This window comes from Ochlerotatus camptorhynchus, unplaced genomic scaffold (genome assembly GCF_037179485.1).
Source record: "Ochlerotatus camptorhynchus isolate MF236.1 unplaced genomic scaffold, CSIRO-AGI_Acam_v1.1 ptg000309l, whole genome shotgun sequence".
In the NCBI taxonomy this organism is placed as follows: Eukaryota; Metazoa; Arthropoda; class Insecta; order Diptera; family Culicidae; genus Ochlerotatus; species Ochlerotatus camptorhynchus.
In genome coordinates this window covers 679,461-689,263 of record NW_027040797.1, presented here as the reverse complement: position 1 = coordinate 689,263, position 9,803 = coordinate 679,461, and the positions used below count along the sequence as shown (strand labels likewise).

General features: G+C 37.4%; 1 protein-coding gene across 1 annotated transcript; it reads left to right on the top strand.

Annotated features, from left to right (window-relative positions):
• The first annotated feature begins 7,903 nt into the window (after window positions 1-7,903).
• Window positions 7,904-9,089, top strand: Alg-2 (Apoptosis-linked gene-2). Its single transcript, XM_065229215.1, has 2 exons — window positions 7,904-7,993; window positions 8,050-9,089. Exon 2 carries the CDS (start codon window positions 8,080-8,082, stop codon window positions 8,602-8,604), a length of 525 nt encoding a protein of 174 aa, XP_065085287.1. The 5' UTR covers window positions 7,904-7,993; window positions 8,050-8,079; the 3' UTR covers window positions 8,605-9,089.
• Window positions 9,090-9,803: the final 714 nt, after the last annotated feature.

The following is a 9,803-nucleotide window of genomic DNA, read 5'->3' as shown; positions in this document are numbered from 1 at the left end:
TGCGGTCAAATGCCTTGCTAAAGTCTGTATAGAGAGCTTCTACGTGGTTTCCATTATCCATTGCATTCAATGAATAGTCTATAAATTCAAGTAAATTTGTCGAGGTTGAGTGACCCTTGAAAAAGCCGTGTTGCATGTCAGTAATTCTATTTTTGATTTGGAGAAATAATTTTTCGTTGAAAATTGCCTCGAATAGTTTAGGAATGCAAGAGATAATGGCTATACCACGATAATTACGTACGTCAGATTTTCGGCCAGATTTAAAGGCACTAGGAATGAGCTTTTCCAAGTTTTTGGGAAGGTTCCAGATTCCAGGGACATATTAAAAATCCAGAACAATGGAGCAGTGAGTTCCATTGCTAGACATTTAATAAATACTGGAGGAATTCCGTCAGGTCCAGGACCTTTTGAGGCGTCTAAATTTTTTAAAGCCTGCAAAATATCCTGCACTTGAAGTTGATTGAGGCCAATGTCCCTTGAAAATTCTGGAAAAAATGCAAAATAACCTCGTTAATAACATACTTTATTAGACGCTCGGTTGAACACACGCTGCAAACCGTAAATAGCGCTCCCTAAGCTATATTTAGTTCGAAAAAGTGGAAGTCTCAGTATAAGACTGTTGCGTAGTGATCGAGGTTGAACATTAATGTTCACTTGTTGCAGAATTGCTTCGCAGTCGATTCTTCCTTGCAGAGTATCGGAGACGGTTAAGGCTTGTTTGTTTTGTACGTTTTTAGTGATCAAAAAGCTTGTTAAATTGTAGGAAAAGAAGCCTTCTTCAAAATGGCAAATGACTTTAATGATATCACTGGTTGCAATCAGGAAAATAGTTGATTTTTTTAAAACGTTAAGCTCCACCGCTTAACATTTTCATTGCTCTTGCAAGATCGTTGCATTATCCCGGGATGCAACGAGAACAAATTTCAACTTTTTCGTATTTCGAAGTCGGGAAGCAACAAATTCGCTTAGTGGAGAAAGGCTACCACCTAGGCTACCACTGTTTACAGGGACAGAGCGAATAAGTATAAAATAAGTTGCAAAGTTTGTTGTCATGGGGTAATTTGAGATTAATTTCAAGTGGCCGCTCCCCGGGATGGAAATTGTGCAGCACAAACCCATTCTTCTGGTGTAGCCCAGGCACACAATATGCTGGGACTCTAAAACCGCTAGTCCTTCCCGTATAGGTCGCATGGAGTCCCCCCAACATAATCCAGTATATCCAGCAGCAGACATGGATGTCAATTTCGGGATGGTAATCTGCAGTCATGCACAACATAACCTAAATAATATCGGTGTATCAAAAAACGCATTTTTATTAAATTTCAATCACAGTGCAATGAAAATTTACATAATATTATATTATTCGACAAATTTCCTACATGTATCATTCATAAAAATGATCGTATTTCACTATTTGAACTTTTTTTTTCAATAATTTATCATTCAAACTCTGGAATTTGAACCGGTTGCAATAAATTTATCACCATCGAGTGATATTATTTCCGAGATTATTTCCCACCACTAGTGACGCATAAATTTCTCTTGGATTCTACCGAGGGGGACGACTCTATCTACGATGCAGGAAATATTGTGTTTTGATGTGGCTAGCTGCGCGTATGCTGAGTAGATAGAAAGAAGATCTATCACGATTTTGAAGATTTCCTGCAAAAAGATGATGCTCGATGCAAGTAGATGCGAGAAATGAAAGAAGATTTTTCGAAGATTTATTCGCTAGTGTGAGATTTTTTGAGCATCTAGAATTGAGATTTAGATGTGTCACCCCCCTCGGATTCTACCACAAACGAAGTGACAGACGGAGTGGCTCGAAAACTTTGGTGAGGCACCTGCTATTGCAATTTTTCAGTGTACCACATGGCAACACCACTACTACTGGATTGTACCACATGGCAACTCTACTAATGGATTGTACCACATGGCAACACTAAATGTACTAGAATGTTTCGGTTCTATCTCTTCTCACGCTAAACTGAAATGCATAAACAAAATGACAAAATGATACACTCTTTGCACACTGTCAAAGATCATATTGCACACAAAATCAACTATGTTCAAATCAAAACAAAAATACTAGCCTATCTGGTGGCTGATGGCACAAGCTTCTAAGAAAATTCTATTACAGCGAACCACATTATTTTAATTGATTTCTTCGCCAGTTAGTCGTCTGTCACTTCGTTTGTGATTCTACTACACTGTAAAAAAATCTTAGTGTTTACACACTTAAATCTTTTCGCCGAGATTCCAACAGCCGAGTACACAGAAAAAAAGTTATTGAATATAACATCTAAACTGCTGCAACCAGGTCAATCCATCGGTTGTGTAATATAACGTTGTACCACAGACAAACAGACGTAACACATTGAATTTTTCTCACTGCAAAACATCGTCGCTAAAACAATACCGCCATCTGTTGAGTACACTGTGGTGGGTAGTACCACAAACGAAGTGACAGGCGGAGCGGCTCGAAAACTTTGGTGACTAACCTGCTATTTCAATTTTTCAGTGTACCACATGGCAACACCACTACTACTGGATTGTACCACATGGCAACACTTTTACTGGATTGTACTAGCATTTTCACCAAATGTATTAGAATGTTTTGGTTCTATCTCTTTCACTCTATTCAAAACTGAAATGCATAAAAAAATGACAAAATGATACGCACTCTTTGCACACTGTCAAAGAATCATTGTACACAAAATCAACTTTGTTCAAATCAAAACAAAAAAACTAACCCATCTGGTGGATGATGGCACAAGCTTCCAAGAAAATTCTATTACAGTGAACCACATTATTTAAATGGATTTCTTCGCCAGTTAGTCGTCTGTCACTTCGTTTGTGGTAGTACGCTGTACAGATAGCGGTAGTGTGTAAACGTCAAACGCAAGCGAATTGACTATGTGCGCCACAGGTGGCAGTACTACTAACTAAAATACTTTTAAATTTACCGTTAAATGCTTGTTCGATGAACAAATTGTGAGTGTTATGTCTGTTTGTCTGTGGTTGTACGATGTACATCGATTTTGCGAACAAAATTACATCCATTGATGTAATACTGTATCTGCTTTTTGCTATTACATCATTATTTCATACATCAGCTTGAATTACATTGATCGATATTACATTTTTTTTTGCTGTGTATTTCTGCAATTTATTTTGCTGAGATTCAGTAAAACAATTTCCGAGACTCAGCTAACAAATAATATCATTTTGCTGTGATATCAGCTAACAAACAGATATTTTGCAGATATATCAGCAAAAGTAAATGCCGAAGTAATCGGCTGTTGGAGATTCTACCGAGCTAGATTAAGTGTGTACACACTTGAAATTTTGCGCCAATATTCCAACAGCCGAGCAGCTCTGCAATTTGTTTTGCTGAGATTCAGTAAAACAATTGCCGAGACTCAGCTAACAAATAACTTTTTGCTGAGATATCAGCTAACAAACAGATATTTTGCAGAGATATCAGCAAAAGTAAATGCCGAGGTAATCGGCTGTTGGAGATTTTACCGAGCTAGATTAAGTGTGCTATAGGTCCTAAGTAACATTGATCGATTATCTTCGTCTACTTTCTCTTTCGATAATAACTCGAGCCCATAACCGTTCCTTGTTGTGTTTGTCGTATTATAGATGCTAGTTAAAAATTTCTTTTATCGATTTGTGTACTGAAAATATATAGGAATATCACAGACAAACAGACATAACACTCACAATCACATTCATCGCAAATAATGTTTTAGTTGGGAATGTGCTTGCATTTGTCATGGTGGCGCTACTGAAGCATTGAGCAAGCCACCACATTTCAATTTTATCAGTGATGCCAGTTCTTTTTCACATCTAATTAGTAGATGTCAGCTCTTGAAAATGATAAGTGGTCAAGGCATCCCACTGGATACACATACTACATCTGACGAATACAGAAAAAAAAGTTGTTGAATATTACATCAAAACTGCTGCACATTAGTCATTCCGTTCCTAATATTACGTTGTACGATGTACATAGAATTCGAGAACAAATCATGTTGATGACTGTAATATTAAATCAACTTATATCAGTTATTGATGTTCAATACTTTACCATGAATATCATTGATTGATACGTATTTTTTTTTCTTCTGTGTACACATTAAAGTGATGAGCGGTGGTAGAAAGGGCACTAATAAGTGATTCATTACCTCGTTCAAAAACTTGTTTCCAGCAAAAGAAAAAGCACACTAAGCAAACAAAACAAATCCCTAAATAAAAGTCTTGCCTTGCTTAAATACAACTAAATCATAATGTTTCCTAATGTTTGACATCAGGCATACATTTGATTTCGATGCTGATGTAGACATCAAAATCAAACGGTGAGCTAATGTAAATGTCTATTCGGGTTCTGTGACGGATCCGTATTTCTGCAGGATTCAATCAATTCTAGAGAACTTCGGAAAATTTCGTAGAACAGACATCACTGACTTCCATCTGTTTTGTTTTTATTCAACACAGCTGACGCGTTGACAAAACGAGGGAAAAGCAACTAGTGAAAAAATTGCATGAACGAGGTATGCTTCCAATGCTTGGGAATGTGGATGATAGATGGTGCTTGTGCGCATGCAAAATACGCCTGACGATATATTTTGAAGAATTTTCATCTAAGAGTTATGTCTGTTTGTCTGTGGGAATATATTTACATTGTCGTGGGAATACAAAAAGAAAGTTGACGAAGAAAATCTGTCAATGTTACTAAGGACCCAATGCAATGTCAGCTTGAAATATTTGTATTTGTATTTGTAACGAACACGCGTACAAAATTTATGAGTTGATTCGTGTCTAATCTATTTCGAACAAATGATTTTTATCTAGATATAACATTTCTATGGTTTTGACAGATGGGATCGCTGCAGATTTGAATCGGCCGTTATGGATTCTCGATCAAGAGTTATTTTAAGTTTCATGTCGGTTTGTCGGTGGAAAAAGCACTATACAGCAAAAAAAAAATGTAATATCGATCAAGGTAATTCAAGCTGATGTATGAAATAATGATGTAATAGCAAAAAGCAGATACAATATTACATCAATGGATGTAATTTTGTTCGCAAAATCTATGTACATCGTACAACGTTATATTTTGCCTTGTTCAGACTACAGAGTTCAATCAATACGAAACTAACGATTTTAAATTGGCTCACCACTTTAGTAGCCTATTGGTCCCAAGCAAACGATTAACGTACCCTATTCTAGTTGAAGTTCTATTACTACACTATGTTTGTTTTGATTCGCTATGAAAGTTTGACAGATAACATCAGGTGTGTGTGGATTCATGCAGAACATGCAGGGGTGAGTGAAATAGCTTGGGACTGCTTGGGACCGTTGTTCTGGTACTGAGTGAGCCAAAAATAATAATGATTTTCTTCGGGACCCAGTGGTCTTAGAGTTACCTCTATGGTTATAACATGTTATAGCGCTATATTGAGGGTGGTTTCTGTGTTGCAATTATTTGACAACCGTTGTAACATGTTATAACCATAGAGGTAACTCTAAGACAAGTAGGTCCCGAAGAAACGTGCTCAACTTTTTGGCTCACCTCTGGTCTCGCCTCTGGTACTATCTTCGGTCCCAAGCTTGTCGAATCACCCCTCGAAACATAGGAAAAACCAATAACCCCTCATTTTATCTGTCAAACTTTCATAGCGAATCAAAACAAACATTGCGTAGTACTAGAATTTCGACTAGAATAGGGTACGTTAATCGTTTGCTTGGGACCAATAGGCTACTAAACTGGTGAGCCAATTTAAAATCGTTAGTTTCGTATTGATTGTTGTTATAACTCTGTAGTCTGAACGTACTATAACACCAGCAAGCTGCCTGTTGGCCCGGACCTTATATAAATGTCATTGATATTCAACAACTTTTTTTCTGTGTAGCTTTTCACTTAAAAAAAAAATAAATACCCATTTTTCGACAGCTAAGATAAGATACTCATTTAATGGGTACTTTCAAGTTAGCGTGTAGTGTGTTATTATCAAGCACACGGTAAGAAAAAAGTCCCCAAAAGTAAGTTCTTTTCACTCATCTCGGCACTTTACTGCAGGAACCAGCCCAGTGGCAGGCGCGTAGGCAACATGTTATACAGTGACAGCGGGCCCAGCACAGCAAAATAAATGATTTGAGCCCGGGACATGCTGCCTACTGTCAAACGCTGCTGTTGGTATAGGCCTTGTCACTGGCCTGGCAGGAACCCAAAAGTAGGCAAAGCGGGTTTAAGTCAATGAGGTACAGAGAGAGGTGGCGCAGATCGTGAAATAGGGTTGTATTAGTAAACCAAAAAATCAACGTAAACGCAAGTAGTGACGTCACTACTTGCGTGTACTTGCGTGTATCGTACAGTGGTTGTGTGAGTGATTGCTTCACCTCGGTAATCCAGCTCATTGGGTTTAAGTAGTTTTCATTTACTTGTGTGCAATTCTCACGGTAACCAGCGTAAACACATTAATGTGTAAAATTTCACACATTTCGTGAAAAAAGGGGCCTACACGGTAACCAGCGTAAACAGATTAATGTGTAAAAATTCACACATTTCGTGAAAAAAGGGGTCTACTCATAAAATGTGTAAACTGCGTTTACACATTTATGTGTAAACCCATGAAACGTCAATAGAAGTGTATTTTTTACACATTTTTCAATTAAGGTTTTTACTGCAAAATGTGTAAAAAGTAATCATTTACAGAATTTTAATATGATGGTGACGAATGGAGTTTTCTTATTTGTGCCAATGATTAAATAAAGATTGCACGGATTCAATACTATTTAATTAAAAAAAATCACAGCCAGACAGCGGGCAATGAAAAACTTAAAAAAAAATTTTCTAGGGCTAAGCTATGAAAATAATATAAACCACTTACCCTCTAGCTTGTCCATCGTTGCTCTTTAAAGTTTGGACCGTAGTTCCTCATCCTTTGCCTAAAATTGCTGAAATTTTTTCGCTTAGGCAAATGGCGTGCATCAACGAAGCAGTATGCAACAAGTTTTGAAGTTTTTCTTTACCCATTAATGAGTATTAAAATACCTCCCTCCCTTAGCTCAGTCGGTAAAGGCGCATCTACAAAGCAAGACCATGCTGGAGGTGGCTGGGTTCAATTCCCGGTCCGGTCTAGGAATTTTTCGGGTTGGAAAATTTCTCGACTTCCCTGGGCATAGAAGTATGATTGTACTTGCCACACAATTATACCAATGCAAAAATGGTACAGGCATCGAAAGCTCTCAATTAATAACTGTGGAAGTGCATCAGCTGTCAAAAAATGTGTAAATTAGGAGATCTTAAAATGTGTAAAAAAAATACACATTTTAAGAATGAAGTACCAGTCAAAAATGTGTATTTTTATACTCATTAATGGGTAAAAAAAAAACTTCAAACTTTGCAGTATCCTGCGTAAACAAGACGCCATTTGTATATATTTCCTGTTGAACGGAAAATGAAGGAACTATGTTCCAAGCTGGACAGTGCAACGATGGACATACTAGACGGTAGGTGATTAATACTATTTTCATAATTAAGTTTACATGCATATAAATAATGTATATTTTTTTACTCATTAATGTGTTTACGCTGGTAACCGTGTGTAATTTTCCACTCGAATTCTACCCAAAAGTAAGTTAGTTGTACCCAAAGGATTTTCCAGGGAAAAATTCCCGTCAATTTTCTCATTTTCCGGCAGATTTTTTAGGTTTTCCATCGGAAACCATGAGACAAATTTTACTCATCGTTGAGTTCCTGCACTTTTGGCGATTATGAGTGAACTATAAACTCAAATTTGGCGTTCTCATTCGCCGTGTTGAGAAGCTACCAATAATGAAAAAAAATAATCTGGCCACTCTGTTGTCAAGTCCCGTCCCGGATCTCAGGCATCTCAGGATGAATCATAACGTCATTCGAGAAAGTTTGTAAAGAATTTCAATCCTAGTGTTTTGGATATTATATCGTAAATTTTCGTCAATTGTAAGTAACAAATTGGAAAACTTCGATGCAATATCACATTATCGACTGTATTTTAGGAGTAGCTAGCAATTATTACATCGAACATAATGGCGGGTATGCCAGATCAACAGGCCCTGTGGAACATTTTCCAGAAGGTGGACCGAGATAGGAGCGGGTACATCTCTGCAGATGAACTACAACAAGCGTTGTCCAATGGAACGTGGAACCCATTTAACCCGGAAACCGTCCGATTGATGATTGGAATGTTCGATCGTCAGAATCGTGGCAGTGTTAATTTTCAGGATTTCGGAGCTCTTTGGAAGTATGTCGTGGATTGGCAGAATTGTTTTCGCTCTTTCGACACGGACAGCTCCGGGAACATTGATAAAAACGAACTAAAACAAGCGCTCACGACTTTCGGTTATCGCCTTTCGGACGGCCTGTACGATATTTTGATCAGGAAGTTTGATCGATACGGAAACGCTACGATTCTGTTCGACGATTTCATTCAATGCTGTATAATCTTGTACACACTGACGTCAGCCTTCAGACAGTACGACACAGATCAGGACGGGGTGATAACAATTCACTACGAACAGTTCCTCAACATGGTATTCGGTTTAAAAATTTGATTGGGAAATTTTTAGCAAGTTCGCCGATTTTTGCACTATCAAGTACCATTAGCCTGTAAGGTAGACAAACCTGGTTAGTAATAGTTTAACGTACTGAATATCCAGTTTGTCACATGTGTATCCTTTCCTATCGCAACTTACATGCATGTTCAGAATTGGCAAATAAAAGAATATATGTATTGCACGTCGAAAGCAACAAAAACATATATTTGTAGCCTTAATGTTAATCAAAATATTGGCGTTGGCTGATGAGGAAATTTTATCTAAAAATTAGTAAATACTCAAAAAAAAACAAAATTGGTTCAAATTGTAGATTGTCTCAATAGATGATTATCTTTATAAGTAAAAATAAATATGTTAAACTGCTGTACCACGAATCATACAATCAATAGAAATACAGTTGCCAAAACTTGAATAAACATCTATAAGTGTTATGAATCAATTTGTGTCTTCTACAACATAAAAATATTCAATAAAAAGTAAAAACATTCAAATGGAGATGAGTGTCACACATTCAGTAGGAAAGAAAAATTACAGCCATAATGGAATTTGCTCCTTCTCTTCTCCTTAATAGCTATTTAGTCCCACACAGAATTTCACAATATTGGTGACCTTTTAGTAATGCCACATTTGCAAAGTTAGGCTTTCTAACCATGTACATATCATTTTTGCATATCTTTTTGTTTTGCTTGCCTCATTGACATGGTTTTTGAACATCGAATAGTCGGGTTGTGAAGGGTTCAAATTCAGGACGTGCACTATGTTCCTGCGGCTTATGTGCTTGTTTATTTTTGTAAGACCCCTTTCACTCTGGAATTTATAGAGACAATAGAGACAGATAACAGCGCCAAACGGTTTGTGATGACAACGTTGAACTGCAGCGTTGGAAGAAAACACGCATACCAACATCTACGCACGTGCGAACCTACATCACGAACCCGGTACAGCGCAAATCAAAACACGAAGCGGTGTCATCGTTGTACAATGTCATTTATGTAAGGTCCGGGCCAACAGACTTATTAGTATTAGTGAAATGTGTAAATGTTTAGTGGTGTTCGTATTTCATTGCAATGTTTATCTTTTTACACGAAACAGCTGTTGGCAGTCAATGCGTGGATTACCGAGGTGAAGCAATCGGTTAAGTTGTGTGAGTGAAACCCATGTAAGATACTAGCAATTAGTGACGTCACTAATTGCGT

Excerpts from the sequence above, each read along its gene's own strand:
- Alg-2 (XM_065229215.1), top strand. The coding sequence starts at position 8,080 with ATGGCGGGTATGCCAGATCAACAGGCCCTGTGGAACATTTTCCAGAAG.